The 18,600-nt window shown below is 33.0% G+C and overlaps 1 protein-coding gene and 1 pseudogene across 1 annotated transcript; both read left to right on the top strand.

The window, feature by feature from the left end:
- The first annotated feature begins 5,790 nt into the window (after positions 1 to 5,790).
- LOC146911379 (uncharacterized) lies at positions 5,791 to 8,320 on the top strand (annotated as a pseudogene).
- Positions 8,321 to 11,818: 3,498 nt separating this feature from the next.
- Positions 11,819 to 18,301, top strand: RBOHB (respiratory burst oxidase-like protein). The gene is made up of 11 exons (XM_085724579.1): positions 11,819 to 12,494; positions 13,111 to 13,270; positions 14,285 to 14,333; positions 14,934 to 15,047; positions 15,373 to 15,801; positions 15,907 to 16,293; positions 16,395 to 16,490; positions 16,612 to 16,830; positions 16,973 to 17,046; positions 17,232 to 17,746; positions 17,887 to 18,301. The coding sequence occupies exons 1-11, from the start codon at positions 11,960 to 11,962 to the stop codon at positions 17,994 to 17,996; spliced, it is 2,688 nt and encodes an 895-aa protein (XP_085580705.1). The 5' UTR covers positions 11,819 to 11,959; the 3' UTR covers positions 17,997 to 18,301.
- The last annotated feature ends 299 nt before the right edge of the window (positions 18,302 to 18,600 follow it).

The raw sequence follows: 18,600 nt of genomic DNA, 5'->3' as shown, positions 1-18,600 counted from the left end.
GCAAAACAGCTTATTACCACGTCTTTATCCAAAACAGCTTATTCAAAACAGCTTATTTATCCAAAACAGTTTACTACAACCTCTTTTCAAAAAACAGCTTATTCAAAACAACTTATTTATGCAAAACAGCTTATTACGATCTCTTTTTCAAAAACAATTTATTCAAAACAGCTTATTTATACAAAACAGTTTATTACAACCTCTTTTCAAAAAACAACTTATTCAAAACAGCTTATTTATGCAAAACAGCTTATTACCACGTCTTTATCAAAAACAGCTTATTATCCAAAATAGTTTATTACAACCTCTTTTTCAAAAAACAGCTTATTCAAAACAGCTTATTTATACAAAACAGCTTATTACAACTTCTTTTCAAAAAACAGCTTATTCAAAACAGCTTATTTATCCAAAACAATTTATTACAACATCTTTTCAAAAAACAGCTTATTCAAAACAGCTTATTTATGCAAAACAACTTATTACGATCTCTTTTTAAAAAAACAATTTATTCAAAACAATTATTTATACAAAACAGCTTATTACCACATGTTTTTCAAAATCAGCTTATTCAAAATAGCTTATTCATCCAAAACAGCTTATTACGACCACTTTTTCAAAAACAGCTTATTGAAAACAAATTATTCATCCAAAACACCTTATTACAATCTCTTTTTCAAAAAAAAAAACTTATTCAAAACAGCTTATTTATACAAAACAGCTTAATACGATCTCTTTTTCAAAAACAGCTTATTGAAAACAGCTTATTCATCCAATAAGCTGCTTTGCATAAATAAGTTGTTTTTGAAAAAGAGATGGTAATAAGCTGTTTTGGATGAATAAGCTGTTTTTGAAAATGAGGTCGTCATAAGCTGTTTTGGATGAATAAGCTGTTTTGAACAAGCTGATTTTGAAAAAGAGGTCGTTAAAAGTTGATTTGCATAAATAAGCGGTTTTGAATAAGCTGTTTTTTTGAAAAGAGATCGTATTAAGCTAATTTGCATAAATAAGTTGTTTTGAATAAGTTGTTTTTGAAAAATAGATCGTATTCAGCTGTTTTGTATAAATAAGTTGTTTTGAATAAGTTGTTTTTGAAAAAGAGATTGTAATAAGCTGTTTTGGATGAATAAGGTGTTTTCAATAAGTTGTTTTTGAAAAAAAAGGTCGTAATAAGCTGTTTTTTGATGAATAAGCTGTTTTGAATAAGCTGATTTTGAAAAAGAGGTCGTTAAAAGCTGATTTGCATAAATAAGCTATTTTGAATAAGCTGTTTTTTGAAAAGAGGTTGTAATAAGCTGTTTTGGATAAATAAGTTGTTTTGAATAAGCTGTTTTTGAAAAAGACGTGGTAATAAGCAGTTTTGCATAAATAAGTTGTTTTGAATAAGCTGTTTTTTGAAAAGAGGTCGTAATAAGCTATTTTGGATAAATAAGCTGTTTTGAATAAGTTGTTTTTGAAAAAGAGATTGTAATAAGCTGTTTTGGATGAATAAGTTGTTTTCAATAAGTTGTTTTTGAAAAAGAGGTCGTAATAAGCTGTTTTTGATGAATAAGCTGTTTTGAATAAGCTGATTTTGAAAACGAGGTCGTTAAAAGCTAATTTGCATAAATAAGTTGTTTTTTGAAAAGATGTTGTAATAAGTTGTTTTTTATAAATAAGCTGTTTAGAAAAAGTTGTTTTGAAAAGAGATCGTAATAATTAGGTTATATCTAAAATTGTCAATTTGAATTATTATGAGGGCAAAATTGTCAATTTGTATGCTTAACCCCTCAAAACCCCCCAATTTGGGGGAACTTTAAAATTGAACAAATGAAGCCCTTCTAAACCCCCCAAAACCTTTCCCTTGTTTTTTAAAACTCGCAAACAAGGGTTTACCTCTCCATAAGCCTTTCCTTCCCATCCCTTCCCCTCCAAAACCCAACTCGCAAACAAAGCCTTAAAGATAAACACGTTTAATTTGTAATCGTTGTCTATTTCTTCCTCTCACTTTTTGTTCTTTGAAGGAATCTTCTTCCACTCACTATTTAGGCGTCTTTTTGTTTTCCAATGGTCTTCCATTTATTACAGAAAATAACACAGACAGTGATGTCAAGTGTATAAGAATGCTTGAGTCATGAAAAAAGTTTAAAGAATGCCATATGCGTTCAAATCAACTTTCCCATATCTTGACATTTTCCTTATACCATTTATTATTTATGTTCACCTTTTTGTTTCAATAAAGGGTTAATTATGTTTCTAGTCCCTATAAAATAGCGACCTTGTAAGTTTAGTCCCTACTTAATTTTAATAGCATTTTTAGTCCCTATAAAAAAAATTTACTTATAATTTTAGTCCCTGCTAAAACAAAGTTTGATTAATTATCCTTAAACTCTTAAATTTTTGAACGATTTTTTTGAGACAAGATTAGAACACTGTGAAAGGTTCGTTTACTAAAATTTAGAATTTTCTGACATGAAATGAATTAAATATGAATTTTTTAAAACGACAAAAGTTAAAGATAAAAAGTAATAAAATCTGGATGTAGAAATCAAATTTTGCGATAATTTTTTGCGGACGAGCTTTTAGTAATGTTCTAAACATGTCTGCAAAAAATTGTTCAAAAATTTAAGAGTTTAAGCATAAATTAAACAAATTTGAATTGAGTAAGGACTAATACTCAGTGCAGAAAAACAAAATTAGGGACTAAAAATGCTATTAAAATTAAGTAGGGACTAAACTTACAAGGTCGCTATTTTATAGGGACTAGAAACATAATTAACCCTTCAATAAATTGAACTATACGAAATTGATCGGTCTCTCCGAAAAAATCAAAGGCTAAAATATGATTTTAGTTTTTGCAAATATGTCTCGTTTTAGTTTTAATCCATGTAACTTTTTTTTGTAGTTTTTGATCCTTGCAAAATGTTTTGTTTTTGAAAATAGTTATATGCACTATTTTCAAAAACAAGGGACTATTTTCAAAAACAAAATATTTTGCAATGACCTTTTTAAAAATCAAAATATTTTGCAGGGACTATTTTTCTACAAAATTAGTTCAGTCATCATGTGCCACATGTGCAAATCATCACAAAAGTGGGACCGGGGACTAAAACCAAAATAAGGAATATTTGTAGGGGCTAAAAACTACAAAAAAAATTACAGAGACTAAAACCAAAACCATATTTTAGCCAAAATCAAATGAATTTAACGTACAAAATGTGTATCACCGAAATAATGTATCCCCTCCATTTTAAAATAAGTGTCGTTTTAGCCATAATAATTTGTTTCTCCGTTTCAAAGTGAGTGTCGTTTTAGCAAGAAAAATTTGTTTTAAAATGAATGTCACTTTCAATTTCCAATGCAATAATAATATATTTTTTCCTAGTGTATCCTTCAATTAATATTATATACATTACTTCCAAAGTATTATTTTTTCTTTAATGAAAAACAAACCAATAGTTGATTAAGATAATTTGGTAAAATAACATCTCTCTTTATTTTAATTAATACATTTCTTAATATTTAAGTAAAAAATTTAAACGACATTAAAACGAAAAGAATATAAGATATATAAAAAAATAAGATATAAAAATTGCACTTTATATTATTATTAATTGATACTACTAGTAAGACAGAGAGTATCTCTAAAAAAAAAAAAAAAAAAGACAGAGAGTAATTAATAAGAATGGGAATTAAGTGGAAAGTTTCAGGTCAAGATTTTGGGTTGGAGGGACGTCACGGATGGAATCAGGGAAGAAGGGCCTGAGTTGAAATTGTTTCTCACGCGCACAGAAAAGTCAAAACAATGCATGGCTTTTCTCCACTGTGGTCAGCGGCTACAATACATATATGCTGTGCAGTGCAATGCATGCAACTCTTTATTGATTCAACAATAAAAAGTGAACTTTTCATTTTAACACTCTTTCAAAAGACTCACACTTTGTCTCGTGAGTTGGCAGGGACATTGCATAATTTATGGAGGGACTGGGGTTCGAATCTCGGACACTCCACTTCTCCATAATTAATTGTGTGAGCTCCAGCCAATAAGCTACTAGACCAAAAAAAAAAGACTCACACTTTTTGTTTAAAAAAAATACTCATTCCGTTTTAAAATGAGTGTCGCTTTAGCCAATTGCAACAGATTAAGGAATGGAATAATACTCCATCCATTTTAAAATAAATGTCGCTTTAGCAAAAATAATTTGTTTCAAAATGAATTTCATTCTCACTTTTCAATGTACTATTAATTACCTTTTTTCAATAGTACCCTTAATTATTATTGTCCACACAATTTCCAAAGTATCATTTTGTACTTTAATTTATAACGATGACAAATGCACCAATAACTAGCGAGGCTATTTTAGTAAAAGTATCATATTTATGGACAACATTATTTCCTTCCTTAATTTGTGCGCAATTGACTAAAGCGACACTCATTTTAAAACGGAGGAAGTAACATTGATGTTATCTATAAAAAAAATTGTTAAGATAATATTGAAAAGTGAATGTTTATATCATTTCTCATGAACTAATAACATCTTTTTTTTAACACTTCGATTTTTATGAGAAAGTCACTCTATTAATTTGAATTTTGAAGTTCGATCGAGAGTTACCAAGTGTTGTTTTTGATATTATAAGTATTGGTAATTTTTCTTTTTCTTTTGTGAATTACTAGATAGACCCTATACATATAGAGTGGTGTCAACAACACTCTTTTCAACACTTTTTTAAATACCCACTCACGTGTTAGTTTAAATGAAGGCGAGTCTGATACTTTAAAAATGAGTTTCAAAGTGGTGAGATATAAATTGATTTCATATAATAAAAGAGTGAATATTAGAGAGAGTGTTGAGAATACAGTGTCCATAACATTTCTCATATATAAACCAACAACTTTTACTAATTGGACTCATATCAATTAATTAAAAGTCTAATTATCCCAAACACTATCGATTGTAGTTTCAGTTCCTTGGCATGATTCAAACCCCTTTATTAAAAGTATCATCCACGCACAACTTTAGAGACTAATCTTCTCGATGTAACTGAAATTTATTTAAGAAATTAATCTCTCGTAACAAATATTCTTTCGTAAACACCGGCACGAGATCTTTCAAAACCTTTTAAATATATACGCTCAATGTGCAGCCGCGCCCGTATATTATCACTTTTCAAGAAAAGTAAGGTGTTTAAATCCTTGGATTCATGGACTTGAGAGCCATGATTCACTCTAACATTTTTTTTAAAGAGGAAAGATATTTGTACAACCATTTTTTGACAGCTTCTGTGATAACGTTCTCTTTCATACTCACATTATGTTTTTACTTTCTTTCTGGTTTTTGTGCCAATGCTTTATTTTCTTTGAAAATTTATGGTTGTATATAAATTTTCATGCAAACGGTTGTTCAAATAACTCAACTATTCTTTAAATTGAGAATATGTGGCGTTTGTTGGGATATGAAGGGAGTCGTAGGGGCTTTCACATCAGACAAAGCAACTGTACAAACGAGAGAGACGTCACAGTCTTGCCAAAACTTTAAAGTCATGGATTTATGGGTCCTCTCGTTATAAAGTGTTCGACTTTTACTTTTTTATCCAATGTAAGACATATAACTCACACTTACACACAACGGCGTTCACTTTCAATTATTTTAAAATATGTTAATATTTTGATTCAATATATGTTAATTTATTTGTTTATAGGAACATAATAATTAAATCAATATTCAACTGGAATCTTTCCATATATAATATTTGCTGAAACAAAATTTTCTTTCGTCTGAATGGGAAGCAAAATAGTTTTTTTTCCATGGTGACATGTCTAATCGCCGTCGCTGTAACACTATTAACTTGGTAAATGTTGATGGAGTTGGTGTTGAAGGAGTTCAGAATATCCGTATGGCAGTCTTTAACCATTTTTCTAGTCATTTTAAATCTATAGGTGTTGATCGGCCGAGTGTGGGCAACATCCCTTTCCGAAAATTATCTTTTGGTGAGGGGGGTAATTTACCTAGACCGTTCTCGTTGGAAGAAGTGAAACAAGCTGTGTGGGATTGCGATAGTTTCAAAGGTCCTGGTCCGGATGGCACCAATTTCGGATTTTTAAGAGTTTTGGGATTTGGTAACGGAAGATTTCATGCGGTTTATGGTGGAATTTCATCGTAACGGAAAATTGACGAAAGGTGTTAACTCTACATTTATAGCTTTGATTCCAAAGGTAAATAGTCCGCAAAGGCTCAGTGACTTTCGTCCTATTTCTCTGGTGGGTTGTATGTATAAGGTGCTTGCGAAGGTTCTAGCTAATCGTCTTCGAGGTGTTCTGGGCAGTGTTATTTCAGACTCCCAATCAGCATTTGTCAAAGGAAAGCAAATTTTAGATGGTATTTTGATTTCCAATGAAGTAGTCGATGAAGCAAAACGTTTGAATAAGGAAGTATTACTATTCAAAGTTGATTTTGAAAAGGCTTATGATTCGGTCGACTTACTTTATCTAGATTCAGTGATGGCGCAAATGAATTTTCCAACTCTTTGGCGTAAGTGGATATCAGAATGTGTGGGTACAACGATGGCTTCAGTTCTTGTAAATGGTAGTCCGACTGACGAGTTTCACTTAGAGAGGGGCCTTCGACAAGGGGACCCTCTTTCTCTGTTTCTTTTTTTGATAGCTACAAAGGGGTTTAATGTCTTGATGAACTCTTTGGTGACGACAAATTTGTTCCATGGCTACGATGTTGGAAGCATGGGTGAGATTACTTTAACTCATCTACAATTTGCAGATGACACTCTCATAATTGGCAAAAAGAGTTGGTTGAATGTCAGATCTATGCGGGCAGTGTTATTATTATTTGAGGAGATTTCAAGGTTAAAGGTGAATTTCAATAAGAGTATGCTGACAGGTGTTAACATATCTGATACTTGGTTAGCGGAGGCGGTTGTAGAAGGGGTTCCATTCCTTTTGTTTATCTGGGGCCACCTATTGGTGGTGATTCGCGAAAATTGAGTTTTTGGAAACCAGTGGTTGATAGTATTACGACTCGCTTGTCCTTGTGGAATAATAAATTTTTGTCTTATGGAGGTCGCTTGATATTACTGAAATCTGTCATGTCTTCGCTCCCGGTTTACTTTCTTTCCTTCTTCAGGGCTCCCACATGTATAATCTCTTCTATAGAATCTATTTTTAATTTTTTTAGGGGGGGGGGGGGGGGTGGTGAGGATAATAGAAAAATTGCTTAGATAAAATGGGATTCTATTTGTGTCCCAAAGGAGGATGGAAGGTTGGGGGTTAGGAGGATGGGTGCTTTTAATTTATCTTTGTTAGGGAAATGGTGTTGGAGGATGTTGATAGATAAGGAAGGCCTTTGGTACAGAGTTTTAAAGGCCCGTTATGGTGAGGTAGGGAGCGGCTGCAGGAGGGTGGGAGATGTGGGTCTTCGTGGTGGAGAAACTTGTGTGTCTTATCCGTAGTGGGGTTGGTGAGGGAGTGGGTAACTGGTTTGATGAGAACACTCGCCGTGTTGTTGGTGACGGACAGACTACTTTATTCTAGCTCGATAACTGGGTCGGGGACATGCCTTTATGCCTTCAATTTCCTCGGCTCTTTAATCTAGCGGTGAATAAGGAGTGTTCGGTGGAGGAGATGGCGAGAAGGGGGTGGGAGGATGGAAGGAGGGCTTGGGTGTGGAGGCGTCGCCTATTAGCATGGGAGGAGGATAATGTGAGGGAGTGCATTTTATTATTACATAACATTGTTTTGCAGGATAATGTTTATGATACTTGGAGATGGCGTTTAGACCATGTTCACGGTTATACAGTCCGCAAAGTATACCGTCTGTTAACTTCCAACGAGCAAACAGATAGAAGCATGGTTGATGATGTTTGGCACAGATACATTCCGACAAAAGTGTCTCTGTTTGTGTGGCGCTTGCTTCTCAATCGTCTTCTCACGAAGGATAATCTGTTGCGGCGAAAAGTTGTTCAGGTTAATGATATTGTGTGTGCCTATGGGTGCGGTGAATCAGAGTCAGCAAATCATCTATTTTTAGAGTGTGACGTGCCCAATAAGGTGTGGTTATATGTGCGGCGCTGGATAGGCATACCGACGGTGCTTCCTTGCCAGGTGAGGGAGCATCATACTCAATTCACGTTATTAGCAGGTATTCCTCGAAGCTTTCAGTGTGTCTTCAAAGTAATTTGGTTTGCTTGTGTCTGGGTGATTTGGAAGGATCGTAATGACCGCGTCTTCAAAAATACGGGTTCACATTCCTCCGTCCTCATAGAGAAAATCAAATTGCATTCTTTTTTGTGGCTGAAAGCTAAATGACCGTCATTTCATTTATGTTATCATGACTGGTGGCAACACCCGCTTCTTTGTATGGGTGTTGGCTTGTAAATATTTTCTTTGATGGTGTCTTTGCTTCCCTGGCACCATCTTGTTGTAGACTTTTGAGCGTTGTTTTTCCTTAGTACACCTTGTGCGGGGAATTGCAACGTCTTTGTTATTATATATATCATTTTGATTTGTTAAAAAAAATAGTTTTTTTTTATTTTTACGAAATGGGAAACAAAGTTTTTTTTTTGGACAAAAATGGGAAAAAAAGTTAAGTAGCAGACTTTAACAAACAAATTATTTATCTAAATGACTAGATATAGTCTGTATCTAGTCCGAAGCAATTTATTTATTGTAAATGTGTTGACGGGCTACGGTCTAAATACTGTGCTTTTCTTTTTAATTAATTGACGGTCAAATATCCATACAAGTTGTCGTTAGATAATTTGTCAAAAAAAGTTGTTGTTAGATAAACCTTGCCATGGTCTCAAACTTCAAACCATTGTTATTTCGAAAGGTAAAAAGAGAATTGATTGGAGAAAAACTCAGCGGTGTGAACGGAGGTAACCTTTTTATGAAGTTGCTTTCAACTAACATTTCTCTTCTCATAATGCAACCAGGAAAGTATTTTTTAAAGTAAAATAAATTTTGACCGGCCACAAAAACAAGACAGACAGTTTTTTTTTTTGTTTTTGTCTACAAAAACAAGACATGTAGCTTAATAGTACAAGGTAGTGAAAATGTGGTAGTCCAAATAGATCCGTCAAATCCAATAAAATTTAGGTTATTACTCTTCTTATTTATAAAGTCGCTCAAAAACCATCTCAGTTAAACTGACTTAAAAGTGATTAAACCGTTTTAAAGTGTTTAACTTCACAAGTGGTTATTTAAAAAAGGGTCTTTATCTTGTGCTGTAATGGCACAAGTTAAGAAAAGAATATGTACAAGTTAAAAAGATAAAATTTAAAGTTTTCAAAATTAAGAATACACAATTTTTATGATTTTATTTCTATTTTTAGTTTTATATATTGTGCCCAACAAAGATCGGCAAGACATAAACAAGTAAACAACGCTGTATATAGATGGAATATTCAAAAAAAGTAAACTCCTACACTTCATACTTCAAAGGTTGAGATAAGGTTGAGACAAAAATCCAAAATCTATCGTGAATGACCACGGAAACTAGTTCCAAACACCTGATACATGCCACTAGTATGAAAAACACACTTACGGTTAAAATAATAGAACAACCCGTGAACGATTTTTTTTGAAAGGAATTGAGACTGAAATTTGTTATCTTGCATTTTGGCACACTTACATGCGCCATTTTTGCACTATAATTCCAATGTACTTTTACGGTTGCACCATGCATTTTAACACACCTTTACAATATATGGGATTTGCTAGAACACACCCACTAGTTTTTATGTGGGAGTGTTTTAGCAAGCTACACCTTAAGGTGTATTTAACTACTTTTTAGTTATAACTTGCTAAAACACACCTTCTAAAAAATAAGTGGGTGTATCCTAGCAAATGCCTATAGGAGTTGCTAACATACACCCACTTATTTTTTAGAAGGTGTGTTTTAGCAACATTCACCTTAAGGTGTATTTAACAACTCTTTAGTTATATTTTTGCTAAAACACACCTTAATAAAATCTAGTGGGTGTATCCTAACAAACCCCTTCATTAAAATAACAAGTGACGTAAACTCTAAATTTAAGAAATGCGTATAATATATTATATATAGAGTTTCGTCTATATATAGAGAGAAAGAGAGTAGTATTACACAATGATAGAGACAAGTGGGCAACAACCGCAAACAAAAGTCAAATGATAAATTTTAAATTTAAGATGTACAATTTTTTATTTTCACAAAAATAGTCATATTTATGGAATTGTTTTATGAGAAAAAAATATATACCATAAAATGATTTTTACGATAAATACGAAAATCTCAAAACTAAAAAAAGATGTGACTATTCGAAGAATTGTGAATAATTTACTTAATACGGCCAATAAAAATTAGGGTCATGTTAACCGGTGCTCCTGCGGCACTGGTTAAACATATAAAAAAAAAAAGGAAATTATTAACATAAAAAGATTTGACTTTTTATAAATTAATTACACAATTTCAATGCATTAACTACTATATAATTTCCTTTTTAGTATATGTGTCCCAGAGACATCAGTTAGTATTTTCCTAAAAATTAATTACATGCCGATCACAATCATATAATGTAATTTTTATCCACAGGTTAATTTTTATTCCACTTTCAAATATACTGACCTTGTTAATTTTTATTAGGTGATGAATAAATTACGACAACTTAGAAAAAACCATGAAAGAAGATAAATTTGGGAGAGATATCTTAGAGATTAAAATAAGAAAAATGCTAAATAGTACGGAACATGTGGCCACGAAAATTCACGGACAGGCTAAACTGCGGCAAATTTTTTTTTTTTTAATAGTATGTGATTTAATTAATTAAAAGAGAGTTTAATTTTTTTTTTTGAAGAATAAAAGAGTGTAAGCACCTTTTTATTTTATTTTTTCGTGAAAGGTTAGCACTCTTTTTTTTTTTTGGTCAAGAGCACTCTTTAATCTTTAACACTATTTTTTTGTTTGTTTGAGGGAATTAATATTAAGCAAACGGTGCAAGTGCAACAAATTGAAACGGTGCTGACCACCCTTTTCTTTTGAATTGCATAACAATGAAGACATAGTGCATAATAATAGATACCCTTCAGATTGCTTATATGTTCAAGCGTCCGTGAATTTTCGTGAAAATAAATCCCGTACTATATAGCACTTCTCTTAAAATAAATTGTTGAAAATGTTGCTGCACTACTGCAGATTTTTTATTACTATGAGATCATCCCCTTATAGATAGAGCAATCCCAGGCCACATTAAATCTTTGTTGGGAATTTAATAGAAGGGAATAAGTGGCACATATTGGCTTGCTAGATTACATATATCACACTTAATTGAGGCTTGACAATCACCTCTTCTCACCTCATATCCAGTACCATCGAGTTTTATTATGACCTGACCTCGTGACATTACTATTTGAGGTAATTAATTTTGTTCCAAGTGTAAGTGACATACAGGTGTAATGCCATTTAGCCTCCACTTCCGCCCAAAAATAAATAAATGAAAGTCATTATCTAGTTGAAGAACAAAACTTATCTGTTGTCGTCTTCTTCTTTGAAATTATTTACGTGAGAATAGAAATACCGTAGTTCCTTCCTTTTTCACTAGTTTGATCAAAAACCATTAACCATTAATTCATCTAGTAGTACTTAGGGGGTTTGAATAATTTGAATCCAACAACTCTAATGCGCGCGTACGTCAACAACGCGCCCAATGACAAAATTGTCCACATGCGCATTATAATACTCATGCCTCCATCTTTGACCCTACTCTCTCTCATCTCTTATTTCATCCATCCATACTCAATCATCACTTTCACTTCTCCTCTCTATATATCTACAGATATTATTTTTCCTCCCCTCTCAATTTCACATATCTTTGTTCATTTCTCCCCCAAACATATTAAACGATCAACCGTCCAGCCTTTCAATTCGAGTTTATTCATTCAAACTTGTGTTCCTCTAAATATTTAAACATACACTATTACACGAGTTGATCATCGGAGATGGAGATTAGTCAAGAGAAAGAGAATCATCATCATCAAGAAATATGGTCGGAGACGGAGAGTAACGGAAGCAGAAGCACGAGAGTAGGCTTGAGTGGATCACTAAGCGGACCTTTAAGCGGTCCGTTAGTTTCCAACAACAAGAAGAAAAGCAGCAAGAAAAGCGCCAGGTTCAGCGATGAGGTGGAGGATTACGTGGAGATTACACTTGACGTTCGCGATGACACCGTTTCGGTCCAGAACATTCGAGGCGGTGATTCTGAGACGGCGTTACTGGCTAGCCGTTTGGAGAAACGGCCATCAACTCTGTCCGTTAAACTGAAGCAGGTTTCGCAGGAACTGAAACGCATGACTTCTTCAAAGAAGTTCGATAGGGTTGATAGGGCGAAATCTGGTGCAGCTCGTGCACTGAAAGGACTTAAGTTTATGACCAAAAACGTTGGTTCTGATCGTGGTTGGTCTCAGGTGGAGAAGCGATTTGATGAATTGGAAGTTGATGGAAAACTCCCCAAAACGCGCTTCAGCCAGTGCATAGGTATATATATTATGCATCATTGTTATTTTGTTTAATTTCCTACTACCTAGCCACTAATTAGTAATTGACTAGTATGATAGAAAATGACACTAGTTAGTAAATTATTCATATATTATCCACTAACCATACAACATACTAGTATATCTTTGTGTCGAGAAAAAAAAAAAATATACTAGAATAGTTGATGGGACCAGTCTATTATGGCAAACTAATTAATTTTCGAATATAGACTCCACTCAAGATGTTCACTTTTAATGCACTACAACAGTAATACTATCAACAAACAAATGATGTCTTTTTATTATCTTAAAAGAAAAAAGATATGTAGGTGTAAAAATGATGAGAAAAATATCATAGATGTTAAAATTGAAAACTCAAAATAGAGATGTAATATATAGAAATGGCTTACGATGGATGGTACTATGGTAAGTACTTAATGTTTGAACTCATGATAAATTTTAACTGAATTTTGATGAGTGAGTGTGATTTTATAAAAACTACACTTTAAAATTTTAATAAAATTACGTCCTTATTGTAATTTTGACAAATTCATTCTGATACAAACATGCACTAGGAATGTCTTTCAATTCTTAAAATTGACGTGAATGTGAAATAGGAATGAACGAGTCAAAGGATTTTGCTGGTGAGTTATTTGATGCATTGGCTCGTCGCCGAGGGATAACATCAGCCTCCATAACCAAGGATGAACTGCGCCAATTTTGGGAACAAATTACGGACCAAAGCTTTGATTCAAGACTGCAGACCTTCTTTGATATGTAAGATTTCATTTCCTTTATCGTTATTGTTTTATAATAATTAATTTTTTATGATTGCTTAGGATATGCCATAGTTAATTAAGAAATTAATCATTTGATCAAAAGAAAAATCGTTATCAAGACATAAGAAAAACAACGCCGCACTCCGTGCTATTTTCATGTGAACATAGAGTACCGAGTCATCGTACTATTATTGTCTTATTTTTTAATTATTAGTGTAGAAAGTATAGAAACCATACAAATTGCATTATGATGATGGTGATGATGACAGGAACGTACCCGAAGAAAGTGATGAGAAATAATGGCCACATGAAATGGTGATATTTTGTTGTGGGGTTGGCAGATTTGAAATCAAACACCTTTTAAAAAATGTAAAAAATGTTTTAAATTTGTTTCATGCATGGTAATGGTATTTCGTATAATTTTTTTTTTTGTGCTGAATGAATGGTATTAAAGTTTGTAACGTGGTATTTTATTGAAGCTAAGCTTTGTGACATCGTTTAATTTTTGGATGTACATTATTTTTCAATTAGTTTCCTTGTTACTGATTGACGGCTCTTTATTCTTGAATAATTCTTGATATTATTTTTCTAGAGATATAACATTGCTCAATAAAAAAAATGTATTTTCAATCTTTTGTTAGTTCTCCCAATCTTGGGAAAATTTAGTAGTATATGGATTGTGAAGAAAAAAGAATCATGAAATCGAATGCAAAGGAATCGAATGAATGGGTAAAACTGTTGGCTCTAGTTTTGAAAGGGAAAGATGGAAATAATCAAGGATTGGGTTGCCCCTTTAAGGAAAAGAACGAGTCAAGGAGTTGTTAACTTAGATTGACAAATTAAAATTTTCAACCAAATTAGTAGCAGCTATTTAAGAAAGAACAATAGTATACGCGTAATATCTTAGTCAAAAATTAGAAGCCAAATGTCAACATTATTGATTTTTGAATGGGTCTACACCCACTCCTTACCTTAATATCCATAATTAACAATTTATTTTAAATCATGCCAGGGTGGACAAGAATGCTGATGGGAGAATCTCCGAAGACGAAGTTAAAGAGGTGAGAATTTATTTACTGTTGGCTGGCTACTCATCACTATTTTATAAGCATCGGCTGGCTACTCGATCACTATTTTATAAAGCATCTTTAGAAGAAAGAAGAAATGGAATCACTATTTTAAATTATTAGATAAATTTACATTTTTTTTTTACAAATATATACATAAATAATACTTTTAATTTGTTTTGGAAGATAAAAAATAAATATTGAATACTACTACATCCTAAGTCACTAAAATGGACGAAAGAAGTTGACTGGTAACAATTTCAACCACCTTTTTTTTTTTAAAGAAATTTCAACCACCCTGACAACATTGTATTATTTTACTGTTTCATTTTTACCAATACAATATTATATTATTATCTCTAAAAAGGGTAATTTTTGCAAACCGTGGGAATAACTCCTGTATCAAATACCCTTTCAAAAAAAAAAACTCCTGTATCAAATATAGCACTGCTCTAATATAAACAGAGTAGTTTGCAACTGAACTGATAATGCATTAAATTAAATTATGTTCACATTGTAATAGTGGTTTAGTATTACTAATTTGGCAAGAAACTTTGTGGAGTTATGAACATTGTTTTATGATGTGTTTAACAGATTATTACCTTAAGTGCTTCTGCTAACAAGCTGTCAAAACTACAAGAACGCGCGGAAGAATACGCTGCTCTGATCATGGAGGAGTTGGATCCAGACAACCTTGGATTTATTGAGGTTTGTATTCTATTTTTAAATATTAAATTCCAAACAAACTAATTAAGCATTGAAACGGCACTTAAATTGGACCAGTAGTATGAACATGTGATTTTTCTAACTAGATTAGTTGGTTAACTTAAGGCGTTAAGCAATGTAAAAGGTTGGATTGGATTACTCTAAAAGGAAATACTCAATTAATGTCAAGGATGTGAAAATATAAACATAGAAATATGTTGGACTTTATTAAAAGCAAACATGATTAACCATCTAACAGTTAGTATAATCTAGTAATGCATGTTTAAAGTTTTTCCACATAATTCTTATATTTTTCTGTCATGTGCAGTTACACAACTTGGAAATGCTTCTTTTGCAAGCTCCAGCACAGTCAACCCACATGCACACAGATAGTAGAGTTTTGAGTCAAATGTTGAGCCAGAAACTAGTTCCTACCAAAGAGTACAACCCCATCAAGCGTAGTTTACGATCACTGAACTACTTCATCGAGGACAATTGGAAACGAATTTGGGTTATAGCACTCTGGCTTGCCATTTGTGCTGCCCTTTTCACATGGAAATTCCTTCAATACAAGAATCGTGCAGTGTTTCATGTCATGGGCTATTGTGTCACAGTAGCGAAGGGTGCTGCTGAGACTCTCAAGTTCAACATGGCTTTAATTTTAATGCCTGTTTGTAGAAACACCATCACTTGGCTCAGGAGCAAGACCAAGTTAGGAGTTGTTGTTCCCTTTGATGATAACATCAACTTTCACAAGGTAAATTTCCCATATTATTTCTTCAATTTTATTTTATTTCAATTATATCACTTTTATTAAGTTACTGACTTTAATATTGCATCTATATATTTGCATATTGCTTAGGTGATAGCTTTTGGCATTGCAATTGGTATAGGGTTACATGCTATTTCCCATTTAACATGTGACTTCCCAAGGCTATTACATGCAACAGATGCTGAATATGTTCCCATGAAGCCATTTTTTGGGGATGATAGGCCCAACAATTATTGGTGGTTTGTAAAAGGTACAGAGGGTTGGACTGGGATAGTCATGGTAGTGCTTATGGCCATAGCTTTTACTCTGGCCCAACCTTGGTTCCGAAGAAACAAGCTTAAGCTCCCTCCACTTTTGAAGAAGCTCACTGGTTTCAATGCTTTTTGGTATTCACATCACCTCTTTGTCATTGTTTATGGTCTTCTTATTGTTCATGGATACTTCTTATACCTCTCCAAGAAATGGTACAAGAAAACGGTATGCAGCAAAATCCCATTCTTTTAGTAAAATTAATTGCACTTTGGGTCACTTAGTTTGAGTTATGTCTAAATTTGGTTGTGCAAAATTCATTGACACAGACTTGGATGTATCTTGCCATTCCTATGATAATATACGCATGTGAGCGACTACTTCGTGCTTTTAGGTCTGGCTACAAAAGTGTCAAGATTTTAAAGGTACATATAAATTATGAAACTGTGAACTTATTTTTTGTAAAATTCAAATTCTCTTGCCAATGGCATGACAGGCCAAATATACTAAATTAAATTTCTAACATTTTTTCTTTTCTAAATAAAGGTTGCAGTGTACCCCGGAAATGTGTTGGCCTTGCATGTGTCTAAACCACAAGGATTTAAGTACCACAGTGGACAATATATTTTCGTTAATTGCGCAGATGTCTCCCCATTTCAATGGCATCCTTTCTCTATTACATCAGCCCCTGGAGATGATTATGTAAGTGTTCACATTCGGACTGCAGGTGACTGGACATCACAACTGAAGGCTGTTTTCGCCAAGGTATATATAAATTTTACACTCGCAACCATTTTTCTTAATTTGAAGTGGTAATGTTATAAGTTAGTGTTGTACAGTTTCTCAAATATGTTCATTATTATGTAAATGCTGTCGCTGACTATTTCATCTACATGATCTGATGCAGGCATGTCAGCCAGCAAGTGGTGACCAAAGTGGTCTTCTAAGAGCTGATATGTTACAAGGCAACAACATACCAAGGTTAGCTATCTTTGATATTGTCTTATGTATAACTTTACGTTTTTGAGTTCATCAATTTGTTTACCTCATAGACTTAAAACCCGTATAGGCTTGTGCAGAATTAGAGAAGAATTTCATTTTTTGTCATTAATTTCCATAACTTTTTATTTTTTATTAATTCTAATAGAATTGAAATGAAATTGTAGGATGCCAAAACTATTGATTGATGGACCTTATGGAGCACCAGCACAAGACTACAAAGACTATGAAGTAATCCTTCTAGTAGGTTTAGGAATTGGTGCCACCCCATTGATTAGCATACTCAAAGATGTACTAAACAACATGAAACAACAAAAAGACATAGAACAAGGAGTAGTAGAAAGTGGAGTTAAAAACAACAAAAGAAAACCATTTGCCACAAACAGAGCCTATTTCTATTGGGTCACTCGTGAACAAGGTTCTTTTGAATGGTTTAAAGGTGTGATGGATGAAATTGCAGATTATGACAAGGACGGATTAATTGAACTTCATAATTATTGCACAAGTGTGTATGAAGAAGGAGATGCTAGATCAGCTTTGATCACTATGCTTCAATCACTTCATCATGCCAAAAGTGGTGTGGATATTGTTTCAGGGACAAGGGTTAAAACACATTTTGCTAGACCAAATTGGCGTACTGTGTTTAAACATACTGCTCTCAAACATCCTGGCAAAAGAGTTGGTAAGTATCAATATTGCACTGTTGCTCTTCATTCAATTGCAAATTTTATTTGGTCTTAACTTGTTTCAAGATTCGAACTGTTGATTGTTTTACCATCATAGATAATATGCTTAACTTAATTTCAATATATTTTTTTCCAGGTGTTTTTTACTGTGGGGCGGCTGGATTGGTTGGACAACTTAAAAGTCTTTCTCTGGATTTTTCAAGGAAAACCAACACTAAATTTGAGTTTCATAAAGAGAATTTTTAGATTCTTTTGGTCAGAACACGATATTTTTTTCTTCAATTGTAACCTAAGTAGTGAAGGAACATTATTTATATGTAGTTTGCTGCTCTCCTTTTTTGTTATAGTCTTTTAGATGTAGATAAGCAGCTAGCTAGCATTCTATTCATAAAGTTGTACACGTGTGTAAATCCGTTGCATTCACTTCGATGTAAAAGTGAAGTCATGTTAGATATAATAGAATCAAAGAAATCATCAAACTATGATGATTATTGTAACACATAATAAACTCTTCTATTTATACAAATCAAAATATATTTCACGTATAAAAAGTTGTAACTGCACATTGCTATGAACAACAAATTTGGATTTGTTGTATCTATTTAAACCAGTACAATATCGTCAAGAATATATACACTTAAGAGTATTCATATATTTTGAATTTTGACAAGTGGTTGTGGAGGATTTTGACAGAGTCCATACCATTTGTAAGGGACTTTTAGAGTATATATACGGGTCTGATATAGACGAGCTTCTTAGATACAAACTGGTTTTCCAATGTGATTCAGAAAGAAATAGGAAATGGAGATACATCTTTATTTTGGAAGGAAAGTTTGGGTTGAGAGCATCA

Source organism: Medicago sativa, chromosome 7 (genome assembly GCF_051527215.1).
Source record: "Medicago sativa cultivar Bolivia chromosome 7, Bolivia_mono, whole genome shotgun sequence".
Lineage (NCBI taxonomy): Eukaryota > Viridiplantae > Streptophyta > Magnoliopsida > Fabales > Fabaceae > Medicago > Medicago sativa.
This window is presented reverse-complemented; position numbering and strand designations above follow the sequence as displayed.

Excerpts from the sequence above, each read along its gene's own strand:
- RBOHB (XM_085724579.1), top strand. The coding sequence starts at position 11,960 with ATGGAGATTAGTCAAGAGAAAGAGAATCATCATCATCAAGAAATATGG. Across the intron at positions 14,334-14,933 it reads CCGAAGACGAAGTTAAAGAG|ATTATTACCTTAAGTGCTTC; the intron begins GTGAGAATTTAT and ends TGTGTTTAACAG. Across the intron at positions 16,491-16,611 it reads AAAGTGTCAAGATTTTAAAG|GTTGCAGTGTACCCCGGAAA; the intron begins GTACATATAAAT and ends TTCTAAATAAAG.